The 19,015-nt window shown below is 36.9% G+C and overlaps 1 protein-coding gene across 1 annotated transcript in view; it reads left to right on the forward strand.

The window, feature by feature from the left end:
- The window catches only part of LOC124184733 (acetylcholine receptor subunit alpha-like 1), a 104,913-nt gene extending 99,635 nt beyond the window's left edge, over positions 1–5,278 (forward strand). The window contains 2 exon segments of the mRNA XM_046574772.1: positions 1,683–2,624; positions 3,711–5,278. Coding sequence (XP_046430728.1) covers positions 1,683–2,624; positions 3,711–3,914 — 1,146 coding nt within the window. The 3' untranslated portion in view covers positions 3,915–5,278.
- Positions 5,279–19,015: the final 13,737 nt, after the last annotated feature.

Here is a 19,015-nt window from a genome sequence, read left to right on the forward strand (position 1 = left end):
ATATTTCTCTCCTAGATTTACCGCCTAGCCGTGAAGCGGGCGGGTCGGGTATATATATTCATCCTCTGCAGCCTGTGGGGAACGGCGGAAAAGAGCCGAGAAGAGTCGGACCACTTGGAATGGTTGGACGGCTGATTGGATCCGACGTTGTCGCCCTTCGGATCGGATCGAATCTGCCGGAGTAAGCCCGGTGAACTTGTTACCTGTCCCCGGGACAATAATTTGTAAATACAGCCACGTATTCCGGCTCGCAGTGGCCGCCGAGTAACCGGCTCTTGCACGTCGGTCGCGAAAAGCTTTTACTCCTGATGAAAACGAGGTTTAAAATACGCGCTGGAACTATCGCTGCAGGCTCTGCGGCTACTCGGAGGTCTGAAAAATCGCTGTGGATTTAATTAAGTTGAAACGTTTCTTTCTTTTTTCGTGATACGTTTGTACGGGGCATTTAACGTCTAATTGATCTGACTGAAACTAGCCGACTCCCGCGAGAACGATTGAAATTTTGCGAAACGTGAGATATTTGATTTTTTGGAGATTTATAAATCGAAAGCGCTTAGACGCCTAGCTACAACCGATTAGAATACGTGAAAATTGACAATGTCCGAGTTTCAATTAACTATACAACTTGAAAAATGATTCAGGTAACTTTGACGATTGTAACATGCAAAAAATATGGATGCCCTTAAAAGAGTTTTTAAAAATAAGAAAACTTTAATTTACTAACTAGTTGAACAATATTCTTACGTATTTATATAACACACGTATTCAATCTCACGAAAAATCGAGAGTGGAAGAAATTCGTAGCACAGTTTTTGACAAACCTAAGAAACTAACTTTCTGTTGATTTTCATGAACCTTCAGAGGTATCCGTATGTTTTTGCACATCATGACTTCAAAATTCAATTGACACTGAAACTTTTTTCTTCGCTGATAATCTACAGGCTACACACGTATAGACGGGCTTGAATAAGAATTTACAACGATCGCACACACTCTTATCGATCGTCAGAAGGATTTGAGAAAGTTTGAACCGGTTTTGGAAGGATCCGGATTTCGGCCAGGTCGATCACACGTGGAATGACCTATATCTCAGAGGTGTAGAACGGCATCCGTTCTTCCTTAAAACCGAATTTTCTTCGCTCACTTCAAACTTGAGAATATCTAAAACAATGAACTCACGAATCGTGATAAGAGCTTTTGACAATTACCCGGCTCCCTTTAGCCCTCCGTATGGAGCTAACCTTTTTTCTTGAAAAACAATAGCGGGTTGCGGTCGAGGACTTTGGGATCGATGCCGGTTCCCGCGGGGTCCGACTGACTGGGTCCAGCGACGTCTGGGCGGGGCTGCTGCCGGAACGTTTCGGCGCCACCCCTTCGGAGGCAAATCATTTTCAGCGTAGAGTAGATTCGTATCGCTCGAGCGATCCGTTTCTCAATTGCATCGATATAAACGTCGTTAGGTTACCCTTTGCATTTCTATTGGCTTGGGGAAATCCTTTCCGAGGCGTAAAGGACCGAAGGCTGGCGTATGTATACATGTATATGTACTCGATGACGGGCGAAGCCGAAGGCCGGATGTCGGAGCGCGAAGATTTGCAAAAGTTGTCTTTGAGCCGAAGGGTGAGGAGCTTGTTACACGAATGAAATTTAAATCGACTAAATCGGAACGTTTGTGTTCGCAGGTGGATCTCCGTCATCTTCAGCAGTCGGAAGACTCGAACGACATCGACTTGGGGATAGACCTGACGGACTATTACATCTCCGTCGAGTGGGACATAATAAAAGTGCCTGCGGTTAGAAACGAGAAGTTTTACATATGCTGCGAGGAGCCCTACCCGGACATAATGTTCTACATAACACTGAGGCGAAAGACGCTGTTTTACACGGTGAACCTGATAATACCCTGCGTGGGTATCTCGTTCCTGTCGGTGCTCGTGTTCTACCTGCCGAGTGACAGTGGTGAGAAGGTGTCGTTGTCGATATCGATCCTCCTGTCGTTGACTGTGTTTTTCTTACTACTCGCGGAGATAATACCGCCGACGTCCCTAACCGTTCCCCTATTAGGTAAATACCTCTTGTTCACTATGGTGCTAGTGACGTTCTCGGTCGTCGTGACCATAGCTGTGTTGAACGTGAACTTCCGTTCGCCGGTTACGCACAGGATGGCCAAGTGGGTGCGCGTTGTGTTTATACAAGTGTTGCCTAAGTTTTTACTCATCGAGAGGCCGAAGAAGGACGACCCGACGGAGGGCGACGACGACGGCAAACCCTCCGACGGCATTCTCACGGACGTTTTTCACCTACCGGCCGAAATGGAGAAGTACATGCCGTACGGCGCGAAAAGGTACAGCGCCGACTACGACGTGCCCTCCGTCCCAACGACGAGGTTCGACGCGGCCCCCATAGCCGTCGTCGCCACCATGGGGCCGTGCTTCGACGAGCCTCATCCCGCGCTGCCTTTACCCGGGGCCGACGACGACCTCTTCAGCCCGGCGAGTCCCGGCTGCGGCCACGACGACGTCAGTCCGACCTTCGAGAAGCCGATGATCCGGGAAATCGAGAAGACCGTCGAGGACGCCAGATTCATTGCTCAACACGCCAAGAACAAGGACAAATTCGAAAGCGTGAGTCTAGCCGACGGCTTCCCTTCCTACCTTATACGTCAACCCCTCTTGTGCTTTTAACGTTGGATCGCTTTGCCTCCATCGTCTTCCGGCTCTCGTCTCGTTTTCGAGCGGTAATCGTTTCCAGTTTCAAACGCGTACTCGTAACGGAAACGGAAATTAGGAATCCTGTCACGTATGTCCGGAAGTCCACTCTTTGCGGGACAAAAAACGAACGTAACTTTTACACCCTGTCGCGTTGTCTTGAATCCGGTAATGATATGCCTGATATCCTTCTTACTTACACTCATCAAACGCACTGCTCTATTCCTGTCGTATTACGTAAAACTTTGCCAACTCTGGTTAACTTCGTGCAGATATACAGAATTCATGGGTTACTGTTGAACTCGTTAAAGCTCGATGACCAGAAGTATGTAGACCGAGCTTTAGTTACATTTTTTTTTTTTTTTTTTTAATAGAATCAATCGATAGGAAGCATTTTTATTGACAATAACGTCCATCATTTCGCGTCAACAGAAATAATTAGACCGACTTACTTCAAATTTGTGAACAGTATTGTTAGATAGTCGATCGTTGCCACGATCCCAATTTTCATTTTTACTTTCACATCTTATATTGTTAATTGGATTTTCTTTTAAATCATGATTTTCTAACGAGTAATCGAATTTCAAATTCACCAGTCACCGAATGCCGTGAAAAAAGGAAAAATCCGAATCAAATCGATTACGCGAACAGAGCTCCGTATACGTATATACGTAAATTTTGAATAAAAGAACGATAAATTCCCAAAAATTTACCCACCACTTCGGTCCTGTGCGTGTATTTCAACCGAAGCTCGATGCAAGTGAGCAGAGCACTCGTCGTCACGACAGACTGAAATCCATCTGCGGGAATTTAATTCCTCCGGCAGGGTCTCAGGGGTACGAAACTTGGCGCCGCGAGGCGCGTTCTGAATACCATAATTCGAATTACGCGTAGAAGTTGAGATGCGATTGAAGAAGTGAGCGGGACCTCCTTCACCCTCAAAGGTGGTGTTTCAATGCGTTTTGCCGGATATTTCAAGTGTACTTCGTTGTCTGTTACCAGGTTGAAGAAGACTGGAAATACGTCGCTATGGTACTGGACAGAATATTCCTCTGGTTGTTCACCCTTGCCTGTGTCCTCGGTACCGCTCTGATTATACTCCAGGCGCCGAGCCTCTACGACACGACGAAACCCATCGACATAAAGTACAGTAAAATAGCGAAGAAGAAGATGATGCTGATGAACATGGGTCCCGAGGAGGATTAAACGTGAAAAATCCGCGCTGTCAAAGCCAGCGATGATGTATCCTGAAGAATTCGGAGAGCGATAAATTTCCTCTCGGTTTTTTGTTCGCGCTACGTAATTCCGAACCGCGGAGAGCGGTTGTATGCGGAGAATAATCGTCGTCGCGTCGACGCTCGTGTAACGAAGACGAACAACACCTGGACAACAAGAAATCTGTCAGCTGTTTAATTATTGCAAATGCAAAGTCTCTCGAGGAAATTGCGTGGTCGCGTTTCGTACTTGCGTTGGTACTTGTTCGTTAAACGATATTCTCTCGGTCATTAGCGCACACTCGCTTGAATCCGTTCACACATACCTGAATTGAAAACGTGATTATAAACGTGTAAGATTACAAGTGCCAAACTCTCGGAGGCGAGCGAATATTTTTGTAAATCTGGTTAAATTCGCGCAAAGAGATCAGACCTGGCTTCAACGGGGCTTATCTATTTAAACTGCCGTTTTATAGAAGAATTAAATCGCCTCGAGGCAACGTTAGAGCAGCATCTGTATCGATTTCTGAAACGGCCTCTACTTCCACGATACATATATAATACATATATACCTTAAACGGCGTGAAAGGGGGAAGAGGCAAAAGAGGGAGGGCTGAAAGGTGGGAAAACGAAACAGTTTTGCCAAAATTCGATTTGCAACTACAAGGTCTGGCCTCGCCGCTGCCAAACGACTCGTCAACGTTCAACGCTCAATTTTTTCAGTTCAATGAGGGGAGAATCGTGCCAAATTATTAGAAGGCCTTGATTGTACCGACCTGACGCGGACGAAAATGATTCGCCAAGACGGTATATACATATACGGTATACGTAAGAAACTAAAATTGAAAAATGAAAAACACGACTAAATCATTGAAAAAAAAATAAATAAAACAATATAAAATAACGAAAATAATGTAAAAAACACGGCACGATCAACCGGAAGTGTACGGAACATTCACGGAAATTGCCTCAGCATTGTCATCTTCTTTATCGTCAGAGGCGGAAATCACTTCGATCGGAAGGCTTTCGTAACATCGGTCAACTACCCGATACCAACGAATGAATTCCGTCGGGTAGAATGATGGAACCTTTTCATTCGCCTCAGCCTCGGGTTATGAATTCGGACTATTTTGTTTCCAATCCTTAAGGTCTTGCAACGTTGATCACCGTGCATTGATCGAATATCCCATATATTCGATAAGTGAAAACGGATTGATTGAACGACGCTGCTTCATTCTTGAAACAAAATACCACGAGATTGGATCCATGAATTTCTGCGCAAAGTGTTTTTCGTCTCTGTAACAACAATGATAATTATAACTCTAGTAATATAGTTATTAAAACTAATACTAATAACAAATAATAACGATAACACTAATAACAATAAAATTAAAATTAAAAAAAAAAAAACACGTGACGAATAACACTGATGATAATAATGATGAAACTAATAATAACGATAACGATAACCATCTTATTACTATCAGTAATAAAATAAATAATGTTAATAATATTAATAATAATAAAGTAATAAAATAAATAACGTTAATAATATTAATAATAATAAAGTAATAATAATAATAATGATAACAATAATGATAATGATAATACCAATACCATACGATTATTAATGTGTAAGCGCCGATCAAGTGGATGATGATAGGTACATGTGAGGAAGAATAGAAGAGAACGCAGGAAGGAACGTAGAGATGAAGTGGAGAGAAACTACTCGTTACGCGGACTGCAAAATTGGGAGAACAAAAGATGACAATCTATTGATGCCAGGCTTTTCAGGTTTACCCGACGAAGCGAAACGATCATGATTGAGCTAAAAACGAATCCTTCGCTGAAATATAATTGCGAAGCTTGCGATATCTGCAATATATGTCGCACGTGCAGCGTAAGAAATATTTTACCGACCTGACGATTGCCAATAAAATTATAATCAATTCTCAACGATATATTACGACGATTTAAGTATGTCGCGTTATATGATCGCATAACACAAGAAGCCGAGAAGACGCCTGGGAAATCATCGAGTTCGAGCTATCTTTGGGATAGGTGTATAATGAAAAAGTAGTGATAAAGAAAATTGATTTGCTCATATAATAAAGTATAACACTGTACGGTAATGTTTTAATAACGTATGAATAAATGGATGAATAATTACTATAGTTAAATAATACGATAATAATAAAAATAAAAAATAATAACAATAGTAGTAATGATAATAATAATAATAATAAATAACAATAATATTAATAACGGTAAAAAAAAAATAATAATATTAATGATAATAATGTTAAAAGTAGTAACAACAACAGCAACAACAACAACAACAACAACAACAACAACAACAACAACAACCAGAACAACGTTACGGATGAAAAAGTAATAATTTCTTCGAAGACAACAATGACGGGGCGTCGCAGGGGAGGAAGGAAGAAGCCGAGGACGAAATGATAGAGGAGTTGCTTTGCATACAACTTGAATAACTCCGGCGAGGAAATCGTATACCTAATACACGGTTGGGGCTGTGTAAAAGACGAATGCAGGGGACATTACATTACGTATAATATATAATGAAAAACGGACAAAGGGCGGACGGAGATGGAGACGGATATACATACATACTTTAAATGACGTATTTAATGATAATAATGAAAGGAAGTTATTATGTTAATTGAATATATTACCTATGAAGTATTAATTAAGTAATGATGATCCTAATGTAAGATGAAGAAAAAGAATAATAATGAATAAATAAATTTAAAAAAAAATTACTAATCATATTCCAGGCTGCTCAGACATGTACGAAGTTTAGGTAAGGTAATCGATAGACAGGTATAATACATATTGTGTAAAGATGGATAGCTGGGAACTCTGATTACGTTTTAACAAGTATAAATAATAATTATAGGTGTACGCGTTATGCACAAAATTGCGTTGTACGATTCAACCCTTGAATTTTAATCAATCGCTAAGTAGCCATAATTGTAGTACGTGATATAAAATTTTTTATATTAAACACACACAAACACACACACACACACGGAATACATAATAATATTATAATAATATGCGTAAATAGATAAAAATCATCTTTCCCGACGGATTATTTTCACGCGTCAACGTGACAATAATCGTTGAGTATGTACATTGTTCTATTATTCACGCATTGCATCGTTTGCATCTCATATAATGAAAGAAAATCATTTCGCGGTGGTGTATGACAAGTAAAAGAAAAAACGGTTAATCAACAATTCTTCGCAATGCTACCGCTGAATAAATATAAACGAATTGATATAACAATACATCCTATAACATTGAATATTGTTATTAATAGAAGGATTACGGAGGTAAAGTTAAATAACAACAACAACAACAACAACAACAACAACAACAACAACAACAATAATAATAATAATAATAATAATAATAATAATAATCGAATGTTAATAACAACACTGATAAGACAACTATGTATAATATTGTAATGCTAATATGAATAACAATTTTAAATACTATTTTATATGTTACTTATTGTTAGACGGTCCTCAATGAAGTTCTCGGCATTAAAAATTTATCAGCAAGTCATATACGTGATAACGATTCTATTTTTTACAATTTGAATTTCACTGCGCGTTCGCAATCATTATCGAGAAAAAGAATATTTTTTAGCGATTTTATTCCCAGTTGCGCCCCACTTATAATTACGATTTCCGGTGGTCGATACACCTGGCTCTCGTCTCCGGCTGTTTCTCGGGCCATTCCCACAACATTTTCATTCGCATTTATCCCACAACGTGTGTAACACCTTGGGGATATTCTTCTAAAAAAATTCTGTTCAGTATCACAGGTACCAGATGCCTTCTGCCGCGTCTCTCTCTTTCTCGCGCGCGCTCTCACTCTACCTTACCATAATTCCTATCTGTTGTGTGTTTTCGAGGTCATAAATTCTCCACGCTCCTTTCCTATTTTTTTTTTTTTTTTTCGCTTTTTTTCCTACCACAAGAATAAGGTGCCGCCTAGTCTCATTTCGGCAAGACAACCCGCCCCTCTTACAGCCTTCACATATTTCATAATCATTCCTCACGCTCTGGTCTCTCTCTCCCTGGTTAGTTTAAGGAGATACCTCCGACGCTAGTGAAAATTGATATTTGTACGGTTGTATTTTACCCAGTATATTGTGTAACATGACACTAAATATTAATTGCACATTATTTATTGATCATTGAAAAGTAAGAAAAGAATTTGTAAAGAAAATTATCTGTGACAAATTACATTTTTATTATTTTTATTGGAATTCTTTAAGGCCACTGTTGCGCCTTACGGTCTGAATGATTTCGTCGGTACGAGTCGATGGATATGAAAAATTCAAAAACATTCTTGTACATCAATGGTTTCTGTAAAGGAATAAAATTTTCGATGAAAATAAATCTTCAATCTTGAAAATATTGTAAAATACTTATTTTTTTGGAATGAAAAAATTTGGCACGACAAACTACAACGAAAACGTTACAGTGCAAGAATCTCCTCGAAGTTTCCATATCCAACAACCTGTACCGTCGGAATCATAGCAAAAATATTCTCATACTTTTACTCTCACCGTCCAGTTATATTCATCTTTCCCACGCTTTGTACACGGTACGCCTGCAAGGCGTTAATCTATTGCGATCGTGATTCGAAAATCTTCGTACCAAGTTACCGTTTCAATTTTCATAGCGTATTTGCATTTTTCTTTCATTCCCCTTTTTTCCCCAACTTCGTATTCTACATGCGATCACACGAAACAAATAGAACGTGAAACATTTGATGCAGTTGGCTTTTGTACGCGAGCCTAATTTTTTTTTTTCCTTTTACGACCACAAATTTACGTATCGGATACATACCCTATTTTTATACTTTTAACGTTCGTAATATGAGTTTTTTTGTAACTCTACGTGCCATTCTCCCATTTATTATCTCTCCAATATCATTTTATTTTTCGTTTGCAGCATTTTTTTGGAATTATAAGGATAACGGAAAATAAAAAATAAAAATAAAAATCATGAATATAAACGATACCATAATGTACTAGTAATGCTAATAATAATAATAGTAAATAATAATAATAACAATAACAATAACAATAATAATCATAATAATGACGATAACGGTAATTACCCTGACCGAGTAATAAAATATATATTATATATGAGGGAAACGCATTCTTGATCGATATCGGTGACCCTCAATAACGTTACGGCCGGAAAAATTCTGGGAATAAAAAGAAGAGTAAAAAATGAAAATAATAAAAGTTAACAATGATAACGATAGTGGAAACAATAATTTTAATACTGCTACTATTATACTAATAATAGTAACAACAATGCGCGACAAAATTACATTGTTGATAATGCGATATACTGTAAAATCTGCTCGAAATGAGAATTACGAGGGAACGAATTGGAGAGCGGAAATTCAATCAAATTTTGTAACTTTAGGTCTCGTGAAGTTCCGGCGGGCATCTGATTGTGTAATCACTCAAGTCCCTCATCATTTAATATCTCATCCATAAGCTCACTCATCGCTCACTCACTTACCGTACGAATATAATGCAGATAATTTGTACATAGCTAGAAAACCATTGCGTTGTTGGTCGTGCGTACACATGCGATAAAACATAAACGATTGTAATATATATATATATATAATATATATTATATATGTATATGTACATATATATATTTTACAATTAACACACGTAGACATAGGTGGACACGTAATATACGGAGGTGAATGCAGGTAATTATAAGAATCGCGCGTGCGATTTCACGTGTAACATATATTGAATCATTATACGAGTATAAATTATTACATAGTAGGTATATATGAATATGCACGCGTGTTAGGGGAGCCCGGCTCATCATTTTCACGTACGTATACGTACTTGTATATGTATACCAAACTCGGTCTTCCGCGATGCGAAATCATTTACAATTATCGCGATCACTGTGCATTTGCACACCGAGGAGAGATTTCACTTATTGTAATTAGGTGAGAGGAAATTTTTGAATATTGTCCAAGTATTCTTAGAATTACAGGAAGATATGGTCAAAGCAAATATTTAGTATAATTATATTAGCCAATACTTCGTTTTGTGATTGCTTAAAAAACATTCGATTTGTCCGTTTAGTTAACTGTACCCAAGATTTTCTAGGTCAAATGAGGTGCTAAGATCATTTTAATGTTGTACCAACTTCATGCGACCACAATAGCTGCGAGACAAACGTTCACATCCTAAAATAGCAAACCACCTTGTGTGAAACGAGTCCAGAGAAATCGGTTGAAGATCACTTGAATTAGTTAAAAATTGCTTGAAATCCTGAAAGATACGTGTAAAAAGCTGATATTATTTTGTATTCAGAAGCTACATATATTTTTCTATCGTTGGAAAGGACGAAAATATTTAAAGATCGTACGTCAGCCATAATCAGAAATTTCTCTCGGTGCATGAGTGAAAATTAAAAACATCCCTATTTCACCGCAAGGGGTAAATTACTCGTCGGATTACCCGGCGACTGTACGAGGCTGCTAAAAAGCACCCGCCGTTTTTCTCAAGCGGCCATCGTCGTCGCGTCGTGGCAAAGGGGATGGGCCGTCTCCGCCGCCGTGTCGGTCCCTCCTGTGTGAGGGTGGGAAGTTCGCGGGTAACCGGTTAATTCTTAACAGTATAATAAATCGGTAACCGATATGCGACGAGGTAAAGCTACCCGCCCGCGCACGTCTTTATAGCTGTCTCTCTAGGCTAGACGTGAATGGAAAAGCTTTGTTTTATTTATCATTCAGGAATAACCTCGAGAAGGGAGGAAACGATTAAAAAGAACAGAAATATTCAGTTTGTATTTTATATTTCTGCGCATTGTAACAGTTTAATAATATATACGTATAGGGTGGTATTTTTCTTTTTTTTTTTTTAACGTTTACTTCTCCTACGCAACCTTCGCAGAGTTGGTCTTCAGCCTGAAACGAAGCCTCCTGAAAGCGGAACTCGGTAGCAAGATTCTAAATGAATTTTTCAAACACTCTAACCAAAATATTTCGAAAACTATAGAAGTTGGGATGCTGTTTTTGAATTTTCGATGAAAAAGGTCCAGAGTACTATACACCTAAATGTTCATCTTGCATTCGTTACAAACGTTTAAAGTGCATTGAATAAATGAATGAAGATGCTTATTAGCTTGTGAATTTTATCTCACCCGTTTTCTAAACTGATGAAAATAATGTCACGCAGTAGTCACGACATTTTCTTAAAGAACATTTAATCATCCACAAAATGAAACCAAGAACAGTTTCATAACTTGTGTAGTTTTCGAGATATTTCGGTTAGAGTGTTTGAAAAATTCAAATCGGATGAGGCATCTTTTAAGATTTTTCTACCGAGTTGCGGTTTCACGGGGCTTCGTTTGAGGCTAAAAACTAACTTTTCGAAGAGTACGTGAGAGTAAAAAAACACTCCAATACACATAGTATATGTATATGTTATACGTACCGTTACTCATATGTTAAATAAACTTGCGTGCAGTATGTATGATAATATTGTGACGTATGAATGCGATTGTAAGAACGTATCAAAGAAGATCGTCTCCAATTAACGAAGCTCAGCCGTTTGCACAGGAAAAATACGAATATTCCAGAAACAAAAATTCGTGTCGGTTATAGTTTCTGCAATGTGAGGATACTTTTAAAATTCTTCGGCACCCGGAAGAATCGCTTAAACGCACATCGCATTTGAAACCCGTCCCGACGCAATTCAAGAAGGTGAAACTTGCTTCGCGTGCGAGTTATAATATTCATACGATTAGTATTTTGAAACATTTTTTAAGTTTTTGACCAGTTTTCCTCAATATTGTTTTTCTTCTTTTTATTCACATGGTGTGCATTCTTTGGATGATTTCGATATTTTTTTATTATTTGTTTATTAATTAGAATTATTTTACACAAATATATCAACTTGATTTGGTTTTACCAAAGACTGTATCTCCAAGAAATTATAATATTGTAGAAGAGACTTTTTGGGCTTTTCGGGCGATCGAAGTTTCGTTTTAAATCCTCTAAATTGTAGGAGGATGTCAAAATCTGGAGGGCTGGGCTATTTTCAAATAGAATAAATCGATTGTCTGTGGAGCGCGAATGAGATACATAGAAAGAAATATAAAATGTATAGATAGGTAAATAGATAGATAGTTAGATAGATAAATCCATAGATAGATGAGTAGGTAGATATATAGATAGATAGGTAGATATCAAACGAATGCAGCATGCGAATCAATTTAAATTTCGTGATGATGAATAACTATGATCGGCCAATCCCCTTGCCGCAAATAGGAAACGCGTAAATGCTTGAAATCTCGGGCCGAGCCTCTTTGATATGGTGACACAGCTTTAAATCGTTACTTTTAAGGGTATATCTGAGCATTTTCTGCTCACCCGAGACGAACAAGGTGCAAAACTCGCCTGCAGCGTATTTAGAAAAAATTATAACGACGCAAGATCGAGGATCATTATATCGGTAACTGCTAAAATTTGCGACAGCGATTTGCTCTTATCTCGAGCAATAGGAAAATTTCAATCTCATTGTCGTCATTTCGTAGAAGGTAGACGAAGCGTTCCACGGGATAGGTTCGGGAATGGTGGGTTTAACGTCACGAGTTCATACCGACTTTCGGCAGGATCGATATAACGACAGCACAGCGTTTCTCGGATAAGCAGGAAAATAATTTCGTACCAAACTCTTGACTTCCGAAATCTGAGCGGGGCTCGGCCCGCGTTTGCGGTATAATGCAGTCGTCGAGTCGCGGCTCCCCCCGCGAAACTATTTGCACCCCTATAAATTATTATCATCGTTGGCGCGGTGAGTGACTCGCGGACAACTTCACCTCGTCGTGCTGATTATTATTATTACATATAATATTACCGTTGAAATGCTGTTTTTTTGTTGTTTTTTTTTAGATATTACTGACAACGGAGTAAAATTCAAGTAAAGAAATTATACCCTACGCGTGTATTGTTATACCGATAACTTACATTATTATAAATTAGTTTACACGATCGCTATATAACGTATACATACGTAAGCCATAAGTTATACCTACTTGTACATCTTAAACATTAAAAAGACAGCCACCGACTTAAACTATCGAATGTCTTCCTGGGAGTTACACTATATTATGCGGCGCGAATCTTTATCCGCGTTCAATTTTTGCGTGGTTATTGACTAATTTCACTACACCGGCATGTAATTACACAACATTAATTAGCTGTTATTTTTACGCATATAACGCGATCAGGAGCTAAAGTGCCGAGTTGCTTGTAATATACGTATAGTTACCTTGAGTTGTAACGCGAAAACTGAACGAAATTTGAGATAATTGCGCCAATAATTACCCACAGCTTACCTAACCACCACATTCTTCTTACGGCACTAAAGAATCATTATATTATTATAATATACTTACGATAAAACACATAACGTTATAATATAATATAAATAATTATAGATAGTATAAATATAGCTGTCTTAAGATTTGTCATAATTTGATGGAACTATTTAACTATTCGCTCGGGATTAAATAATCACCCATTTCTACCCCGACCTACTCGAGAATTTAAATATGATATACTTACATAAAAAGAACGCAAAGCACAATTCAAGCACGGCCAGAAACATTTTTTGCTACATAAAAACTGCCGAATAATAGACGTGAAGTAAAAAGTAAAAGTAAATTAGAACTACGTATCCTAATAATTATACCCGTGTAGCTGATCGCCCTCGGGGGGAGGGGGGAAGGGGGAGGGATAATTATTAGAAATTCAGCTTCTTTAAAATATTTCCAAACACCGCATACAACGGCACAATTAATGCATGGAATTGAGTTACGATAAATGATTGTAAATGATAATTAAATCAGGATGAAGTACGATACATACGTACAGTTTTTAGTTGATAAAAAAACTCCATAAAATAATAACGTAACATACGTATAATATATTGAAAATACCCACTGCATGTTTACAGAATGAATTTATTTAATTATCACACTGAATAGGCAAGTGCAGCTTGCGAGTTGTTAACCTAATTGAGGTGAAATAATTTCAAATCTTGAGGCAACGTGAAATTTCAAAATTTTTGTCAACGAGCAGAAGAAGCAAATGGATATACGTAATATTTATTATACAGTTTGATGAAAGTAAATGGCAGGCCCTTTCAACGCAATCAGAAACACAACAAATTGCTTCTTGTGATCGTTTTATTTGACGCGGGAAGAACAAATTATGAATAACAATAATGACGCGATTTTTCTCCCGCTTTTGAGGCAAATATAAGTATAATTAATGATCAGGTAAAATCAATACGATAAATCTATACGATAATTGGAAACTTTCGCTTGATGCTCACGATCAAACAACAACCATATGCGCGTATCTATTGATAGGGAGAATTGCGAAACAGGTGAGATAATGTAATTGGATGAATAAGCTGCACATAGATGTAACGCGTCATGATATGAATAGTAGCTGTAATAAGAGAATGAAGTGAAAAAATAAAAGAAAGAAAAGAAAGCAAAACAAAAAAAAAAAAAAAAAATAGAAGAAAACAAAGCTAAGGCTGAAACGTAATGAATTTATAATACATAATAATGACGTAATATTATAATAGAATTAGACATGGCAGTATTAGGAGTATGATAATATTAATAACAATAATGATAATGATAGTGATAATAATAATACAAATCTGTAAATAAAACATTGCACACGCGCGCACACACACGTGTATATGTATATATTAACAAGAGTTTCCACGGATCACAGAATTACTGAACACAAGATTAAACGCCGCACCTATTTAACATAGGTATACATGTATCGATAAATATAGTATGTAAATGAAACAGGTTAAAATCACAATTATTATTAAATTTAATTGGTTAAAGAAGAAATAAACTGACAAAATTGCAAATACACAAGTTTTAAGTGAAGAAATATAAAATGTATTTAGGTTTACCAATCACGTTCACCACGATTCATACAAATATTATATAACTAACACGAGCTAGTTATATCCGGCATCCCGATCGCTGCAGTTCGTACACAAGCATAACCGTAATAATGAAAGATTTCACATGCACCACGATCAATTGACATAGCTCTATAGCGCGAGGAAATACTTGATTAAATGAACATGTGAATAATAAAAAGGAAAATAGAAAATTGTTCATCTTAGCGAAAGGCGTTGTATGTAATAACGCTAATTATCACGCAGATACGAAACAGAAATGAAAAGGAAGTTTGTATGAAAACGTAAAAAAAAAAGAAAAGAATAAAAAAAAAAAAAAACGAAAAGTTAAAATAAACTCTAACAAATAAATAATAAAGCTAAAATTGATAGTATTGTTAAGACAATCAGACTACTACTGCTGCCAGCTAACTTGAGCACCACCCAGCCTCGAGGATGCTGGTTCATTTACAAACTTTGCAAAAATCCAAGCTACGATAGATATTGTACACCGTTGCGTGATATAATTATACAATGAATTTTTTACGCATCATTTTCTACCACGTGATTGCATATATTCGGCGGTAGGATGGCCAAAATTTTCTTTTTTTTCTTCTATTATTATTATATCATCAAGTTGCAGCGGGTGACGAACACTTCCGAAGCGATACCGATGTTAAAACCAGCTTCTTCTCCATTACGCACACACACATATAATATTACATGACATACATAAATATATGATATATCTACATCGTGTAAGACTATCCTTATATCGTGTAGGTACAAGCGAGTGATGAGTAATCTCGTTAATGAAAATAAAAATTCGTTCTTCCGTTATCTCCCGAGAGATCAGGGGATTTGACGGAGTGACAAAAAGTACATATATGTAAGTGTGTGTGTGTGTGTGTGTGTGTGTGTGTGTGTGTGTACGCACATATATATATATATATATATGAATATATATTATACACATAAGTTATCGTATCCATATATTTATATCGTTACGATAAAATTACGGGTAATTAAGAGTTCCACATTTTTTCTACTCATTTATTCGACGGTAATAGTTGCCACGTACGTATATATTATACATAATTATACATACCAACTCTAATTTTGCCAGTCGATATATCGCGCGAATGTAATTTTTCGGCAAAAATGTGAAGAGTTTCTTGCTCTTGTGACAATTGTAAAAATCAAATCTGAATAAGACGCCACGGTAATCATTGTATTAAAAAAAAGCTCAGCATCAACTTGCGATAGTGGAATTATCAATTTACATCCAAACATTCAGGCCTCGACATCAATTAGCTGTAATTATGCAAATGTGTGGGCCAATACAAGCCTGCGTGATTTTTTACCCTGCTGTGTCATTTTTTTTTTCTTCTCATCGTCCGTTCGGATTCCAGCTAATAAAAATACATTCGCTTATGCTCGAATAGTTTCATGTTTGTCAACCTACGTTGATATCACCCTTTATATTTTATTAGTGGAAATAATCATGCGACGGGCGTAAATTATCGATCTCAAGAGCGAGAGAAATTGAAAAGTGTTTAGATGCCAGTCATGAAAATCGAAAAGTGACGTAAACTCTGTGCTTATCACGCAGCGTATCTCACCTGGCAAAATATAGGGCTATAAATCTGTACAGTATTCTACATATAGTTGTACGTATATATCAATAATGAATGTTGTTGTTGTTGTTATTATTATTATCATTATTATTATTATTATACAGTCGTCGTTATTATTATAATTATTGTGTATTATTAGTGTTACTACTATTATTAATAACATTATCATTATTATTGTCGACATTGTTATTGTTCCAGGTATAAAACTGTTATTTTAATTACCGGTGCACAGTAATATATTATTGCTGTTAAAAAATTGTACAATTGATTACCATCGGGGTATATAATATAAACATACATACATATATATATATATATATATATATACATATATATATATATATATATATTGTAGCGAACGGGAAATTGGCTTTTCAACGAAACTTGGATACTGAGAAAGAATAAACGTAGATGCGAAGAAAATAAGAAATAAACTTAACTCTTTGTACAATTATATAAATTGAAGACGGGAGAAGAAGAAAAAGAAATAAATAAAAAATTAACGATATAAAATTAAAAGTAAATAAATAAAAAATTGTTGTGCGATACAGGGAAATTACAATGCAGAGTAACAATTTGTGGCGAGGATATGCAAAAGAAAATCTCGCGTTAAAGAAAGAAAAATAAATGAGAAACGTAAAGAAACTTAACCTAATAATGATAAAAATCGAGGGAGAAAAACTTCGAGAGGAAAGATGCAAAATCGAGTTCGCGCTGTGAAACGTCGGATCGTTGAGATTATTCCATGTCTTGCGGAAATTTGGAGAGGCGACGCAGACTCGTCGTCGCGATGATGGCTCGGGGCATAAATAAGGCAGGCGGGAAACCAACCTCTAGAGATAAGCGAGGAACTATCGGCCGACATTGACGATAGTTATCGTAGTTGTCGGAGCTGTTGTCTGTCGGAGAGACTCGAGAACGCTAAAGCCATTGTCTCTCTCTCTCAGGATTGATAAGTCCTCGAATTTGAATTATGGAAGGGAAAAGCTCCGCGTGGCGCGATAAAAGCACAACCGTATGTAATTGTTGTCTTTGAATGAAAAAAGAAATTATATATACACACATACATATATATTACACATTCTTGCGTATAAACTGTGAAGAGAAGGAGAAATTCATTGTTGCGTAGCTGGTTCTTCGAAGGGCTTTTAAATATTTTCACCGCGTGTTTAATTTGCATGTGTGTAAACCGAACATCCGCAGGATATCATGTATTGTATACAATTGTTAACGTGTATAAAAGAGCGAAGTGGTTGCATCATCGATGTAAACGAAGAATAAAACCTGAGAAAATGTGGAGGAAGAAGAAACATGGCGAGAATAATAGAAGACGAAGAAAACTTTATGATATAATAAATATAAACTTCATATAATAGATATGTGAATATTATACCACGTATGAAGTGAATACGTAAAAGAGAAATTGCTGAAAGAGAAAGAGAGAGAGAGAGAGAGAGGAAAAAGAGGTACATGGTGCTTTGAGCGTAATATTTGATATTATATGAAGCGTGTGTCATTATTATACGTAATTATGACGGAGACGGCCGATCAGTTCCAAGTACCGCTATTTGCAATGTTTTATTGTCAGGTAAAAGTGCTCGATCGACCGTCGTATGATTATCCGATTGCGGCAAGACCGTTAAAAATATCGTTTTCAATCCTGTCTGTAAGACAGTGCCGATTATTCATAAATAATTAAATTTACTTTCGAGTTGTTTATGCACGAAATTACTGCAGCTAATGCGATTTGTGAAATTGTACACCTGCATCGGCGCCTTACCAATTGATTTCGACGATATTGCTAAATCGTTGTTGTTGTTATTACCACTCCAATTATAATTATTGTGGTTATTATTATTCCTATTAACATCGTTATTACTATTATTATTTCGATTATTATTATTACTATTATTACGACGGTTATCATCATTACTGTTACATTATTGAAATTATGGTTATATTAACGTAATTGTAATTACCGATGCTTTAATGAAAGAGATATTATATATATACATATGTACATAACACATGAGAAGAAGGAGAAGGAGATGAAGGAAAAAAAAAAAAAAAAAAATATTAAAATACATTATAACTATTGGTCTATATCTATATTATAAGAATACTTGTTTTGAATAAACAACGAATCATCGAGAATTACCTTCTCGCAAGCTAGTCTGTCTGTTTGTCTGTTAATTCATCATGTCTGTGTCTGTTACGTCTGATCGCCGCAATTGCCATCTGCCCTTTGACGTCTAGAGTCACGCTCCTACTTCACGTACCTAAACGAGGCGTCGTTTCACACTGCGGCAGAATCGCGTAGTGCGGTATCGGCAGCGCGAATTGCACTTTACTGGAGAAAGAAAAAAAAAAAAAAAAGAAAAAAAAATCCATTTTCCGTGAATTTTGAAATTTTTA

The sequence above is a fragment of the Neodiprion fabricii genome, chromosome 6 (assembly GCF_021155785.1).
Source record: "Neodiprion fabricii isolate iyNeoFabr1 chromosome 6, iyNeoFabr1.1, whole genome shotgun sequence".
Lineage (NCBI taxonomy): Eukaryota > Metazoa > Arthropoda > Insecta > Hymenoptera > Diprionidae > Neodiprion > Neodiprion fabricii.